Source organism: Sinocyclocheilus grahami, unplaced genomic scaffold (assembly GCF_001515645.1).
Source record: "Sinocyclocheilus grahami isolate Dianchi unplaced genomic scaffold, SAMN03320097.WGS_v1.1 scaffold15.1, whole genome shotgun sequence".
Taxonomy (NCBI): Eukaryota; Metazoa; Chordata; class Actinopteri; order Cypriniformes; family Cyprinidae; genus Sinocyclocheilus; species Sinocyclocheilus grahami.
This window is the reverse complement of record NW_015505194.1, coordinates 1,457,499-1,474,621: the sequence shown is the minus strand read 5'-3', so window position 1 is coordinate 1,474,621 and position 17,123 is coordinate 1,457,499. Positions and strand designations below refer to the sequence as shown.

The following is a 17,123-nucleotide window of genomic DNA, read 5'->3' as shown; positions in this document are numbered from 1 at the left end:
ACAGTTCATGCACGTAGCTCACTTCTAACGAGCTGGCGCGAGGACAGGATTAACTGCTGGGCTACATCATGTGTCATTCACTGGTGAGAAAACTTTAAAAGTACTACAATACCAGGAAGGAAGATCGGGTTGTTGATGTTTGTCTGCCATTCTCGCTCCGTCTGCACAGCATGCCTGAACGAGCTGATGACGTATCCTGTTTGCGTGAACCCGGTGTGTAGAGGTATGCTAATACATACGTTGACAGGCAGGTAGGAAAGCATATTAAAATGCTTGGATGAACATTTCTTGATCCTACACCTTCCACATAATATATAAATACAGACAAATACATTTAGACCACTTAACTTAATGATTGCTATCGGAATGTGAAGAGACTTTCAACCAGCATAACAAAAAATGTTTCTGAAGACAATCACCTGTTGCACCTATATATATATATATATATTTATTTATTTATTAGGGCTGTCAAAATGACTGAAAAACTAAATTTGAATTTTTCACTTAAATATTATAAAAAATTCAAATTATATTAAAATTTATAAGGCATAATTTCAGTTAGGGGGAAAAAAAGCTTTTGGCTTCTCACCTGAGGCCACAAGAGGGCGCAGAGCAAAATATTATGCACGTTTCTTCAAAACGTAATAAAATAACACGACTATCTTTGAAAAAAAGTGCATAATGTTTAAAATAATGTTTATAAACCATATATAATTAATAAAGTTGCTTAAACAATTAGAAAAAAAACAGCACCATGCATGTATGTATAGTGCAACGCTGATATATGCCCCGCTAGAAAATGTGATAAATATGCGTTCTGTGTGAACGGCTTGGTTTCAGTTTTGCCGTAAACAACATCTTCGCCACACTGATGCTCTCGTTTTCCACAATATATTGAATGAACAATGTTGCAGCACCGCATCTAGTGGGTTCAACTGGATAGGCTAACAAAAGCATTAAAATGCAATGACACTTACATTGTCGTCGCATTTCGTGTGCCACTGATAAGGCTGCCTGACGGCTGACGCAGACCTAAAATTCGAATGCAACATTTTTGCATTCGAACGTGGATTTTTTTTTTTTATTCAACGAATATTCGAAATTCAAAAAAATTTTTTGACAGCCCTAATATATATACTTAAACAATCATATTTCAATATGCTGGGGACCCACTGTCCCGCAAAGTTTTTTTTTCAACCCATCCTATCATTTTTCAAGCGATCCTGAAGACCTTTATTAGCCGGTTCAGGCATGTTTGATTAGGGTTGTCGCTAAACTATGCAGGACAGTGGTTCCGCAGGAGCAGGGCTGAAGACATATAATATATATATATGATATACATGAGGAACAGGCCGTCAGTCTATCACCTATCTTCAGGATGAAACTGAGCAGCACTGAGAGCAGCAGTGGCCTTTGATCTGAATTAGTTCAGCTCCATCTGTATAGCACCTGCCTCCAATATTCTTAATATCATTCCACACATTCCAGGCCTCTGGTGAGGTAATGCTGCAATCCTCTACTTTAAAAGTGAGTGTGGGTCTGCTGCTTCCAGCTGGGCATTTGACTGATGGACTAATTCAAAGCTCATGCCTCATCTGTCTGTATCTGTAAGAGGATGTAGAGGACAGAAGATGTTCGCCTCTTACGTGAATGTAGCTTCACATGAGTTGAGAGAAAAAAAAAGAATAGCGGGAACATGTCTTACTGTGTTTACGTTTTGTTTACTGTGGAGATGTGCTGAAATGGCGTTTGGTCTCGTACTGTATCGCGTACCTTGTCAGTGTCGTGCACTTTGCTTGGCCATTTGTTGGGATAAACAGGAAAGTGTGTCCAGCTGAATTCAATTTGAGCTTTGTTAAACGAATTAAAAAGAAGCTTAGTTTACCGCGGAAGCGGTCGCGTGAAGACCGAAGAGTGTAAAGACCATCGACTCTACCGTGCGACTCCACCGGGCAGGAACACCGGCAAAGGACATAAGTATCGCTTTTTATCTCTCCTATTTCCACTTCTGTTTCAGTTTTTTATAATCTCTCCCCCGATAGCTCAGTTTGGCCGGACGGTCAGCTCTAGGAAGGGATCTGGTCATCCCAAACGTCTTTCATTTAAGGATTATGGAAGCCACTGTTCTCTTAGGAACATTAAGTGCAGCAGAAATTTTTTTGTAACCTTGGCCAGATCTGTGCCTTGCCACAATTCTGTCTCTGAGCTCTTCAGGCAGTTCCTTTGACCTCATGATTCTCATTTGTTCTGACATGCACTGTGAGCTGTAAGGTCTTATATAGACAGGTGTGTGGCTTTCCTAATCAAGTCCAATCAGTATAATCAAACACAGCTGGACTCAAATGAAGGTGTAGAACCATCTCAAGGATGATCAGAAGAAATGGACAGCACCTGAGTTAAATATATGAGTGTCACAGGGTCTGAATACTTAGGACCATGTGATATTTCAGTTTTTCTTTTTTAATATATCTGCAAAAATGTCAACAATTCTGTCTTTTTCTGTCAATATGGGGTGCTGTGTGTACATTAATGAGGGGAAAAAAATAACAAATGATTTAGCAAATGGCTGCAATATAACAAAGAGTGAAAAATTGAAGGGGGTCTGAATACTTTCCGTACCCACTGTAAATCACTGTTTGAGCCCACAAACAGCACCACCCAAACTCTGCTGTCCAGCCTATAAAGCCAACCATTTAAAACTCCCAAAGCTATATCTCTGTCTGTAAGTAGAAATTCAGGGTAAACCATTTCAAACACAAATTAATGCAGACCTCTTTATACTATCAGTATACGAATCTTAAACCAATGCAGACTGTTGCTGTTTCACTGTCCTACCTCAACCAGTAATGTGGATCTATCTGAACTACCTCTTTTAAAGTTGGTTGGCCACAAAAAAAACATTTTGGGACTGGTACTTGTTTGACAAGAGGAACTTAACATTTATTCGCTTGATGGGAAAAAGGAGGCATAGTTCACCTCAAAATAAGTCTGAGTATGTGCAAAAACAAATGAGATTTGAAAGCTACACCCAAGAGGAAGTACTTTTTTTTGGATGAGATGAAATGGAGAAAAGAAAAAGAAAAACTAAGCTACATCAGTACAGACTAAGGCTCTTACAAACCTTGGCTCTTAGCAGGTGTAGTCAGCCAGATCTTATGTTTATGATTTCCATCTGGAACAACATTCATAGACTGATATTATTATTAATAATTCCTAAATTATTTGCTCTTTTGGGTTTACCCTGGTTGATAAAAGGAAGTGAGATTTCAGTCACTGTAGCACAAAACAGAAGACTACACTTCAGTTCTGTAGCTCTGAGTCTTTTTTTACTCACTGTTGACTCCTCAAAAGTATACAACACCTAATTACAGTTCAGTTGTCCAGAATCTGCTAACTTCAACATTATTTGAGGTCCTGAGCCGCCCACAACATGAACCAAACTCAACATGTTGTGTAATGACATGCAACAACATTCTCTCAGGAACGTCTGTTTCCAGGACAGGGACAGAAATGAGAGGAACGGGTCACAATGACTGGAAGAGAGACAGAGCCCACATTATGCAATCGAACATGAACTTTTTACAATAAAATGCACTGAATGAGAAACTGTCTGCTCACAGAAGCCAACCGCAAATTCACACTTCTTTCAGATGAAACTGCCGTCGTTCAGCAAAGCCACAAATCTTTGATGTGGCCATCGTAACAAATATAAAGTTAAAGTTTCTGGTATGAGGTAGAGAAAGAAAATCAAGGAAAGAAAAGAGTGACAGTGTAAAATACAGAGTGAGATGACGCATTTCCCTCTGACAGCAATGAACTCGAGCTAATCAATTAACCTACATTCCTTTCAGTTGTTCAGCCCACCTGCTCAGAAACAGTATTATGGGACACAAAAGTCCTTAGAGGGTAAAGGCTTTTTGATTAACCTTCTACACAACTGAGAAAGAAAACATTAACTGACTTCAAGCCATTAGTAGATTCTTCCGATCACTTATGCCTGAGCTTTGCAAAACAATGCAAGATCAGGACATTTCCCCTGCTGGCTCTTTTACTTTTTTTTTTTTTGAGGTGAAAACATTCATTCTTCAATTGCCTAAAAGAAAAAGAAAATGCATTCATATAGAGAATCCATTGTCAAATGAGCGAGCAGATCCGATAAGAGCGGTTCTTTTCACAACACTTAAATCAAAGGAAACACATTTCATTCAGAATGCAGCGTGAAGACTACAGAGCCATTAGAGTCTTGGATACAGTCCTGAATCCAATGCTTCTGCACTGTGACAAATGTGTTGACTAATTCCAGGAATTCATGAGAAGCATGCACTGCACACATGGTGTTGAGAGCACTTGAGGAGTAACATTTTTTTTAAATACAGCCGTAGTATGAGTTTTAGTAAAATATATATATGGGATAGGGATTCACAAACTTTTTTTGTCAGTCAAACCCCTTTGATTTAGAATATTTTCTTGTAGTACCCCCAGAGATTTTAAATTAATATTTCAATAATTTAACAAAACATTCACGTTCACAGTTATCTGATGTTGGTTAACAGTCACATGGCATGCAAGTAGAGAAATAAAACTCTTTAGTAAATGTTTTTATTGTTTATATTTTAAAACGACTATTTACTTTTTTTTATTAATTATTAGCTTTTAATCTACACACAAACCCCCTGCAGTGTCCTCACAAACTTTGGGGAAGATAGGGCATCCAATGTCACCATAAAAAAACATTTGAAAGCTATAGAATCTATGCTTTAATAATCTGTTTTTATTATAGATTTAATGTATTTTTAAATATTCCATTTCTAATCTATTTCTAAAAGCTAGTGATATTCCTCACAAGTTACTTTTAATAAATGCATCAGCTAAATCGAAAAATATAACATAAATGTTACATTTGCAGTCTATAGGTTGTCACAAACAGGGATGCACCGATACAGATACTGCTTTGGAATATAAATCGCAGCACGTTTCAGATGAAAAAAACGTGACATATTTCTGAAATGATCACAGTTAGGAGACTTATAACGAGTGGTTCCCCGCATTATTATAGCAAAGCGCGTGATTACAGTACTAAGCCGCTGCAATGGAGCAGCTCTAATGCTATTAAATTAAAGATGATGTACCATAGAGCAAAAAAAAATGAACAATGAAAGTAACAAAAACTTGTAAAATACATTTTAATGGGCATAATTAAGTGTGAAAATAACAGAAGGATATACGGTCAAACCAAAAATTATTCAGAGATCATAATTTTTTTATGTTTTTTACTAGTGGGTGCAGGACACTATAGTTCATTTATGTAGGTGAGGATAGCAAAATAAACTAAACTGTGACAAATTATACCCAAAAATTCTTCATACAGTGGACTACTAGTAAAACTGATACAAATTTGGGACCAAAAATTATTCAGACTGAGTCTGGGAAAAAAACTGAAGTTGAGGTTTGCATGAAGCTGGGTGACAGCATGCCCAGGAGACTACAGGCTGTCATTGAGGCTAAGGGTTGGCCGGCTAAGTATTGATAGTTGTGTAAATACTGTCATACTAACAGCTGTCTGAATAATTTTTGGTTGATTGTAATCCATTACATGCCTTTCTATCAAAATTATCTAACATTATCAAGCTGAATTTGTTCTGACACAGTTTAACTCTGAGTTCTCGTCATATTTTATTACCAATTTCTAAACTATAGCGAATAAACTGTGATAATGTGAGAAAAGTTGAAGGTGTCTGAATAAATTTTGGTTTGACTATCTATTTGATAAATTAAGTTAACCAACTAACATTATACATACTCTTTTGGTTTCTGTAACCAATATTTAAAAAATGTACAAATGCAATAAAAATATCGGTATCAGTATCGGCAAGTACAAAAAAAATAAAAGTATCGGTATCGGGCGAGTACTGGAAAAGTGGTATCGGTGCATCTCTAGTCACAAATATAATTTATTATGCATTACAACACCTAAATTATAAATGTTATAAATCTCTATTCTTTTTCTATTCTTACTACTTGTTTTCTTAATAAAAAAAGAGCCTCTAACACTAGCATTCTCTATTATTTTTATATCCTATCTTCTTGTTTTCTTTTTATTTATTATATAAAAAACCATGCTACTGTGCCAGGCAAAGAAAGAAAGAAAGTTGAACAGCATTTTTCTTTCGTTTTTGGGTTGTTCAGTTGTTTTTCTGTGTTAATGGAGATTGCATAATATGCCTTTACAGTTGCTGATCCTGGAATAATGAGTAACACCGCAAACCACAAAACAAATTTAATGTGGCCTCTTTCAGAAACAGAGAACATCATAGCACTTCTCATCATAAATGCTAATGCCCAGTGCCTAAACGTGTCCCGACACAATTTCTAAGCACAGACTAAAACTTACACACTCAGAAGGCATGAGGCCTGTCTGTATCAAAAAGACCAGAATGTGTTAATGGCCTTGTACTAAAGACTAAAGGAGACCAAACGACTGGAAATGATTCACACTCTTCAAAGTAACGTGGGGATGGGGAAGTTGCTTGACGTAGGTTTTGTGAGATGTGTGGCACCACCCTGGAGGGGAGAAGTGGGCATGAGTTGTATTTGAGTTAGAGAGGATGTGAGACAGAAGTTGGTCAGGGGGTCCTGACGCACCCTCATTAGGGGTGGCTTCCTCAGGATATCCACAGAGGGCTGATGGAAGCATAAGGAAGGAGGAAGGGAAGGACAAGAGGTGAAAAAAGAGAGAGAAATTAACTGGAATCAGAGGCGGGGAGCAATGGCTCATCCAAAATAAAGATCAGTTACTGTCAAGGTGCTTAAGTACTGCAGATATGGCCAGCCATTCTCCCATACATTGTGTAATGTCCAATGGTGGAGCAAACACATCATTACGGTTTAAATCTTGTGACAACATGCTTCTCAAATCTATAGCGTAATACTGCATGTTACATGCAAATACTGTAGCTTAAGCTTCAACAAAGTTGCTCCCATTTAAAAAATATTTGATAAGCAAACAATTAAGATTAATGCTGTTTATCAACATTAGCATAAGATAGTAAATCTTAAACACTGCCTCATATGTAGCAATATATGCACTTAAGAAAGCAAAAATGAAATTACAACTTCAAAAATCTAGTTCATGCCATAATAAAACCATACTTTTATAGACAGAGTGCCCACCACAACAACATTTTATTCACTAGTAGCAAGTCATATCTGAAAGGCTTGTAAAAGTTGAAAGTAAAATGACCCAGACTGTCTAATGGTCAGCTTAACTGAAACCATGTCTAATCATTTTTTTTTTCATGCAATCAAGACATTTTCCATATTTATTTCAAGGCACTCTAGAATACTTTATTCTGATTGGTCAATTGTGGTTTATGTAAACTGTATATTTGACCATTTCCCTGGGAACCAATTTCCTACACAGCTGTGCTAGTTTCATCTCTGGCTTGGCACTCAGTTGTATGTTTCTTCAATTTAAATGTATATCAATATTTCAAACTAATTTATTTATTAAGTTACCTTGTAATGAAAGATACAGTCATCTAATCATCATTGTTGAAAAATAAAATCCTTCAATATGATACAATAATGACCAGCTGACTGCATTTGAACCCTTACATGGTCATGAAAATTAACAATTAACAAAAAATAGTTTGTATACAGTCAGGCATTCACTTGTGTGAAGAGAGACACTGCAGTGCAAATGCACAGATCTACATTTGTAAACGATCAAAATAACCGAAGCAAAGACAGAATTTAAATTCTCCAAATTACCACTATGGATGAAGGCCACTAAAAAGAGCTGTTTAAAGCCAAAAGATGGAGGATTTGATTAAAGCTGCAAGGATCATAAACAATAGCTGCAGTTTGTTGTTGGGGGTGAAGCCAAACTGAGAACATCTTCAGAGAAGTAAAGTCTCAACCTGCTGCTTAGGCAATGTGGTTTTAGTATTATCCTGTGAGTGTTCACGTCAGTTGAGGAGAGAGCACTGCAGGGCTATTTGTAAGAAGAGGAATATACATGAGACATATTCCATAGAAAGAAAAAACTAAAGACTCATCATCTTACAGTAACATCACATGATAAAATATGACCCTGGAGCACAAAACCAGTCTTAAGTCGAAGGGGTATATTTGTAGCAATAGTCAAAAATACATTGTATGGGTCAAAATTATTAATTTTTATTAATGCCAAAAATCATTAGGATATTAAGTAAAGATCATGTTCCATGAAGATATTTTGTAAATTTCCTACTGTAAATATATCAAAACTTAATTTTTGATTAGTAATATGCATTGCTAAGAACTTCATTTGGACAACTTTAAAGGCGATTTTCTCAATATTTAGATTTTTTTTTTGCACCCTCAGATTGTATCTCGACCAAATATTGTCCTATCATAACAAACCATACATCAATGGAAAGCTTATTTATTCAGCTTTCATATGATGTATAAATCTCAATTAAAAAAAACTGACCCTTATGACTGGTTTTGTGGTCCAGAGTCACAAATATGCCTGAGGGAGGAAGAAAGGTGTACAACTTAAAAGAAATTAATCATTAATATGTGTCAGTGTTACAGCTGATCTCATCAGATTTAATAGAAACAATCTTTTCTCATTAAGTAATCTCACTTTCCTAGACATAAAAGCAATACACACACTTTTCACATAATTAATTAACACTGTAGCCATCAAGAGGCAAAGCCGTTTTCACTGGAAATGGGTGTCACACCTTTATCTCTTTCATCTGGGTGCTTAACAACAGGCATGTTAAGGATCTGATAAAGCCTAAGGGAATAACTGTATGTAAATATCCACTTTAACCAATTTCCTACACAACAGCTGCAATTAAAGATCCAATTAAACCCAAAAAGGACAAAGAACCAATGACTAGGCCTTGAGGACATTAAAATGTGCCCATCGCTATTTAAGCTGGTCTCAGTGGAAATACCAACACTCTGAACTGATTCATAAATTGTAACTAATAGGACCAGTAAAATGTGCAAATAACAGACAACAGAGACAGCCTTGGGAGAGAATACATATTACTAAGACATTTCCAAACTCAAAGCCATAGAAGAAAAAGGAAATGTTTTTATCTTGTAAAATAAACACTAAAAAATGCATCAGAGAGGACCAAAATCTCCAAAATGTATAAAGCCCTCGAAATGTTACATTATAGTTAAATCGCTTAGCTAACCAGTACAGAGAAAACACATGGATTGTTTAATATTATATATGCACTAATATGATAATATTGTTGCAATGCTCGTTTTGTGGCCCGTTTTCAATGTTGCCATGCAAGACTGTGCGAACGATTCAAGCCATCTTACAGGTAACCACTAATTTCGTACTTTTATGAAAATAGGGATACTGTATTTGCAGTTGGTCATTAGACCTGAATTGAAACGACAAGGAAAACATATTTTAAGTTCTGTGTCGTGTATGAGTTACGTTGCGTATCTGACGCCGCACGTGCGCCAGCTTACAATGATAATAATAAACATTTCGGTTACATACCATGTGATACGATTCCCTGGAGATTTCTAAACTTCTCAACGCCTCTCAACAGACCAAACCATATAGCTTCAAGACTCCTGTTCACAGCGAGCAGAAAGTTAACTGAAGTTGTCCTGACGCTCCTGCGGGCTGCTTTAACATGCGCTTGGCATCAAAGCACAACCACTACACACACACTGAGCTACAATAAATTAAGCCCCTTGGGTTGAAGGACTTTTCTCAAATTGCCTTCCTGTGACACCCCTCCCCCAACTCCAGACTTACCAGCATCCCCATCACGTCCGACCAGAGCCGGGAGAAACTGTCCGATGATGCGGCGCTGGCCGCCTGCGGCTCCTCGGGAGAAGACACTTGATCCTCCTCCATTGTCAAACACTGATGGATTTACAGCCTCAAATTTCACGTTGACGAATGTTAATCCTAAAACCATAAAATACTTCCAGAAGTCTTTTAAATCGGAGTTAGTATTTCGCTATTCCGTGGTGCGTGTTCAAAAGTCGATGCAAAGTATCCCGTTAAAGTACAGAAATACATATTCATCAAGGTCGCTGATATGTTTTCCATTTAAATCCAGGAGCGCACACCGTACGGAGAAACTTCAACTCAAGTACAGCCGGACAGATTTCAGCGATTCACTTGGCACTCCGTCGGTGCGAACCAACCCAAACTTTAGCGAGTTCTCTTTAGTGTACGATATAAAAAGTCTTAATAATTACAATACGTAAATACCATCAAAGCCAATCCCGGCGAGACAAACAACGTTCCGAAGTAACCACGACAGCACCATTCGGCTACAACACTGACGATTTTTGCGCTTGAGTTCTCCAGCCTCCCCCTCTTCGGCGCAATGGTTTACTCCGCCCAAACAACACACGGCTCTCGCGCTTCACTGCCACAAACGAGAGAAAAAGATCCTCGCTAACTTCACCAACCTATGAAGACGCAAGAGACCTCTGGAAAAGGGCATCTCTCCTTTCGCTTTTCCAGCAATACTTTCCCCACTATAAACAGACACAAAGGAACAAAGCGACATTTGCTCACAATGCTTTCAAAAACAAAAGCCCATGAGAACATTATTTCAGAAGCATAACGTTATCCATGCATAACACTTCAAAGCACGTCTGAAAGTTTTACATACAGCATTGCACTCAACCTTTTTGACTTAGGTTGAAATATATATCTTAAAATTTGACTGAAAACAATTATGGTATCAAATATTTTAAGATAAGGTTTGAAAGCAGTTTTTCAGATTAGTTAAACAAATTACTGTCATTGCAACAAAAAACTTTTAATGTTGAAATATTTTATTTGGTCTAATATGTGTTAGCTCAAACTAAACAAACAAATATTGTGCCTTCAGTCAAAAAGTTAATTTAGTAGAAAAAAATAACACGACAGTAATTTCATCCTCATGTAACATAATCTGTGACATCATAATATTTCAAAAGATCTTGTAATGTGGCATCTGACCATTGTGGTTGTCCTGGAGGGAAGATTTAAAGGCACAGCGGTTTCACTAATCTAACTGACATCTGAGCTCCTGTGTAATTTGAGCTGCAGTAAGCCAGACAACAGGACAGAATTAAATAAATGGATGACTTGGATATTTCTCCTGGCAGGCCTGTCTATTGCAAAAAAAGTGGCTATACATGTCTGTTCTTCTTCTCTCCTCTTTCTCCTTTGCTTCCCAGAGACACATTCTCTGAAACAGTAACAACTGTCTAGTCTTGTGACAGATGCCAGAACAGCCTGAAAGAGAGATAGAGGGAAAGTGAGAGCGAGTCCCTCTTGTTCTAATTCCTCCATTAGTCATACAGGGACAGAGAGAAACCATCCATACATGCAGATCTCAAAAAAATATTTTTAAGTAGTACTGAATATGCTTAATTCTCAATAATAATAATACAAACTTATTTTTAGTCTTAGATCTAATTAGATCTTTAATGCTCACATACTCGTACACAAGTTCATTAACTTTCTAAAATTCCTCTGAGGAACGTGGTTTGATTCAATATTCTGGAAGTGCTTTACCAGATGTCTGCTACTGTATGTGTGATTAGCACAACGTTTGCTCAAAAAAATGCTGTCAATCAATTTGGATCACAGAGGACCAGGAAGAAGTCAAAGCGTCAGGGCACCATGTGTTTGTAAGGGAGTTCCCTGCTGAGTAAACAGAGTTTCTAACAGCATTAAATGGTAGAGCAAAGGTAATGCTCTATTGTTAATTGGATGGATTCAAACCAAAGTGTGTTGTTACACTAAAGGGCCTGTAACCTGCAGAACACTTCCACACAATACTTCAAGGAAATACTTAACTCTTAACTTAGGCTGCAGGGGGCCAACAGAGCATATAGATCTTAAGGAGGGAAAGTCAACACAGCTGCACCCGATTCATACCACCTATAAATATAACCAATATCAAATATGGGAAAGTGGCTCTATAGGCTAAAAACACATGAGTCTGTCATTGTCTGCAATGAGATCATAACAAACAGTCGTTCCAGACATAATGAGCACACAAAATTGCTTAGACCTGTAAAATAGGGCTTATCCCATGCAAACGATTGAAATCTTTTTTTGCTCATCTCTCTGCACCTGTGGCGCTGATGGTGGTGTTGTTGTGTAAGACACACACAGTGGCTCTCTTGCAGAGCAGTGATTGTTATTCCAGTGATCCACATGCTCAGTGGCGGAACTACTGGGGCCAGTTTGGCCCGGCTCACTGGATCTGTTTATATGGAAAGTGCCAAAATGCTGGCCACCTGCAGCCTCCGGTTCTGTAGACAGCAAAACATTTACTGTTCTGCTATGATAAGCTACTTCAACTAAAGTTATGAAGTATGGATATGCCTATTGAGCATAGGGTAACATCTACAGCTTTATCCACAGAGTCCACGGTGATGCTGGATGTTTGGATCTGTTGAAACTTAGGACGAAAGAAACATTCTTCAAAAAAAAAATCTAAAATAAAGATGATAATAATATATTACCATTCATAAGTTTGGGGTCACAATCATTTTTTAAAGGAATTAATCATTTTATTCAGAATGAGTGTATTCATTTGATCAAAAAAGCATTTTAATGTTACAAAGGAGATTATTTCAAAAGGATCATTTGACACCGAAGACTGGAGTAATGGCTACTGAAAAGTCAGCTTCGTAAGATTCATAAGATTTCATCTATACAAAATAAGCACTTTAAATGACTTTGTTCATAACATGTTTCATTAATACAATTAAAAACATCAGTGCACAATTTTCCACACCACAATCTGTCAAGCACATATTACCAGCAAACATACACTCATTCACATCCTTCTCTTCACTCTCTGAGGCAGAAGTCTCTAAACTCATCCTTTCTAATAATCCTACTACTTGTCCGCTTGATCCTATTCCATCTCATCTCCTTCAAGCCATTTCTCCTGTAGTTGTACCTGCACTCACTCACATAATTAACATATTCCTTCACACTGGTGTTTTTCCCTCAACATTTAGACTGTCTCGTATAACCCAACTACTTAAGAAACCCACCCTTAACCCATCTCTTTTAGAGAACTACAGACCGGTTTCCCTTCTTCCTTTCATTGCAAAAACACTTGAACGAGCTGTGTTCAACCAAGTCTCTGCCTTTCTCACACAGAACAACCTCCTTGACAGCAACCAGTTTGGTTTCAGAAGTGGACAATCAACCGAGACTGCCTTGCTCTCAGTTGTTGAAGCCCTAAGACTGGCAAGAGCGGATTCCAAATCTTCAATACTTATCTTGCTGGATCTGTCTGCTGCTTTTGACACGGTTAACCACCAGATCCTCTGTTTGCATACAATCCTTAAATCTTTATAGAAAATTGTGTACAAATTATTAGGCATTCTTTTTAAATTGTAAATCAATTGTGAAGCAATAAGCATATTCTATAGTTTCCAGAAATCATGTAAAGTGTTTCATCCAGTGGAATTCACCCAATGACACACAGCACTGTCAGAGATCAGGAAGGTGTCATGTTACCTGAGGATCAGTCATAACATGGGTGACTTTTCAACAGCAGCCAGTACTAATTTCAAACAGAATACTCTCAGAAGTTGAGAAGTGTGTTTGTGTGTTTTCTGGTTCATGCTGGTAGTGGGAAGGCTTCACTCCAGTTACACTAAACAATATACAGTTTCAGAAAACTAATGTGCTATGCTCTGTGTGAGAGATGCACGTTTGCTTCAGATCTCAAGGCGAGATGAGCATTCCACTGTCTACGGATATTTATCCTCCTGATCTTCATGCTGATGTGGCAAAAACACAAAAGTAATCACAGTAACCTGCATTTCCTCCCCAGACAACAGTAACCTGCACTTCCTCCCCAGACATGAGGGATAAATGTAAAGAAAGTTAAAAGGGGAAACCATTATAATCATATTACACACACACACACACACACACACACACACACAAATGACCATTGTAATTGTTCATAAACTTCTTTGCATAAACTTGGTATGTCCCCTTAAGTCACTCAAGGTGTTTCAGAGAATTATTTTCCTAAAACACTTGCTTTTGTCATTACATCTCTAAACTCTTTCGGTGTTCCAGGCACTGGAGGGTACAGAAATGCCAGGATAATTTATCCCTGTTTGGCTGTTTTGCTCATGACTGAGTAAACAGCTATTAGCTGAAGTGCTTCTTTCAGTTGAATTAGTCTGGCACACTGGAACTCAGCATTTGAGCCATCCAGTAACCAGTTGTCCATGTGCAATCGCATTCATCTGGAGATTTGCTGGCAGACTGGCTGAGGTTGTAATTCCATTCATCAAATGACATACATTTAACTTTTGATGGAATAACAAACCTTAAATCAACAGTTTCTGATCTTTCTTAAGAGCAGTAGCATGCTCTCCACATGATGACCCCATAATATTACTATGTGTCTGGTAAATCTGTCATCCTGGGATTCATTTCTCTATAAGAAAACTTAATCAAGGAAAAAATAATCTGTTTTACACAACAATGTGCACAGTCACCATTGTGCCCAATGTAATCACAGTGTGAACAATTCATTTTCACACAGAGCCCCCTGCTGGTTGAAATTACAACTGCAGGCTAAATGTACCAATTTGGAAAATCGGCAAGAACAACAGACAGAGTACTAAGATTAGCCCGGAATGAAGATAAAATCATTATGGCTTACTAATAGTTATGCTATGTTATTAGGATATAATAACAGTTGTGCTGCTTCATATTTTTGTGTGGAAACCATGATACATTTACATTAGAATAAAAAGTAAAAAAGAACAGCATTAAAAAAATTAAATTGAAAGTAAAAGTCTTCCGTTACTTTTGATCAATTTAACGATCAAACAATTCATCCTTGATTAAAGTATTTTGCATGTAAATAAATCCATAGTGGTAATGCTGAACATGTTGTCTATGTCAGTAAGAAGGAGATAAGAAACATGTTTGATTCTGGTTTTCCACTGACTTCATCATTGTGATCTTTTCCTAGGGTTTCCCACAGCTAGTCACTATGAGAACTGCACAGAACCATAGCAATTAATAAAAGCCTGACAGAATCTTTCACATCCTCATGAAAGACCCAGATGTGTGTAATCATCACGAGAACAAACAGCTGTTCTCCACACATAGGACTTAGTAGCATATAGCAACATAGCACAAACATCATTTTACAATGTTTCAAAGGCTATTTTTCCCACTGAGCTGGTGTTAAACTTATTCCGGGTTTGGTACAAGTTAGTGACAACACTTATAGAATAAAGGCCTGTTCACACCAAAAAAACAAAAAAAAAAACATACGTCCAGACCACAACTATAACAATAACGGCACAGAGGAATGATTTTCTGTGAGTCACTTTTAGATTGATAAAAACACTGACAGCCAATCAGAACCCATCATGCTTTTAAGAGCTTTTAAACAGTCAAGTCTAAAACTAGTCTAAAACAAGTTTAAACAGAAGACTTAGGCTAATGCAACTTCTTTTATAGCCATGTACACACTGTACATTTTCAGGAGTGACAAATGCATTTAAATACGAATGTGAATCCCCTAAATTTGTGTGTGTATGGAACAGAACTCACTCTTAAAATTGCAATGATCGACACCATGGTAATCACAATAATGTTCTGGCATCACGCGTTTGCTAACTGCTATTTTTGACCAAAGTAGTATTACAGTGCCAAAAGACTTATGCTGAGCGATTTGAACTAAAATGTCATAAACAACAAGTTTTTCAGTTCGGTTCCATATACACTGAATACAATTTTTTGTAAAGGTTGTTGTGTCACAACCTGAATTTCTCAGGCGTTAATTCAGTTGTAGAAAGCGTTTGTCACACCTGTAAATTACTGAACTGATCACCATAATGCCACAAATGCTGTCACCTAAGCTTAACTTAAATTGAACCCAGATTATTCTTTTGAAATCATTTTTAAAAAATGCTTCAAATTCTCAATAAGTATGAATGCCTGTCCTGAACATGCTATGTGGTGTTGCGCCACACCATCCTGGAAGAGAGGCCAGTCCACCAGATGCTGGTGTTTGTCTGTCTCTGCTTCCCACCCACAACAAACAGGCCTGTTGCCACAGCAACCGATCCACTGGAGAGTGAAGTTACATTCAAGAAAAATGTTGTACTGATTTGGAGCTTTACACACAGCCAATCTGTTACACTGACAGGCCTATTAATATTCATAAACATACACTTCAGTTTCAGGAGAACGCAGTTGACTTTCTGCACACAATAGAATGATGGAAAGATAAGGATAAGAAAACACAAAAACAAACATATAAATGGGTGGATATTTTTGTTTCTCTTTTGGTGTGTTGGTAATGTAGGCATGTTTTTGTTTTCTATGGGTGGATTTGAGTAGAATTCGAAGGCAGAAAGTTGACAATAGGAGTATTTTAGCCCTCTCCTCTCCAAAGAGCAATCTCCTAAGAACCACGAGCAATCACTTAGAGCAACTACGCATTTGAACGTCATCTCTTAATCCTCCTTTTCTACAGAGAAAATGAAGAGAGGAAGAGGAAAAGGAGGCGAGGTGGGGAGACGCAGAATCAGCAGGCGAGAAATTTAGTTGACTACCTGCCAAACACAAGCAGAGGGGAGGAGGACACAGGAGGGGTGGAGAGCAGAAGACCGCTGGCCTGAGGCGCTTGGCTCAGGTCTGTTAGTGTGTCTACAGTAGAGTGAGGGAGTGATGAGAGCTTGCTGTGGCCACTGGCCATTGTCATAAAAACATGCCTGCTACCATCAGCGGTGATACCAGGGATATAAACACTATGCCGTGAGTACCTGTGTGTTTGAGTGTGGGTAGGACTGATCTGCTCTCGGCCTCAACCACAAGGGACAGACCACAGCTGATTTCTATGGAAACAGAAATAATATTTCAGCCATGGGTTTTGCACAATGATTTCCACAGTGAGGTTGATTACTCACTGACAAAGACTCACTGGGATGTGCTCTTTACCCTTAATTACATATAGGGATTTTTAATTCACTTTTTAAAATTCTAATTATTATACAAACAGAAGTATATCTACACATACACAAAATGATGATAGATAGATAGATAGATAGATATAGATAGATAAAATGAATGAATATAT

The 17,123-nt window shown here is 37.7% G+C and overlaps 1 protein-coding gene across 4 annotated transcripts in view; it reads right to left on the bottom strand.

The window, feature by feature from the left end:
- The window catches only part of LOC107601490 (SAM and SH3 domain-containing protein 1-like), a 306,972-nt gene that overhangs the window by 45,228 nt on the left and 244,621 nt on the right, over positions 1–17,123 (bottom strand). Inside the window, exon 2 of one of the 4 annotated variants that reach the window (XM_016293678.1) lies at positions 16,810–16,881. The exons of 1 other annotated variant lie outside the window; for it this stretch is intronic. In XM_016293678.1, the coding sequence (XP_016149164.1) occupies positions 16,810–16,881 (72 nt within the window). Of the gene's footprint in view, positions 1–9,517; positions 9,712–9,781; positions 10,349–16,809; positions 16,882–17,123 lie in introns of those variants that run through there. 2 more of the 4 variants (XM_016293698.1, XM_016293707.1) reach the window with 2 other exon arrangements.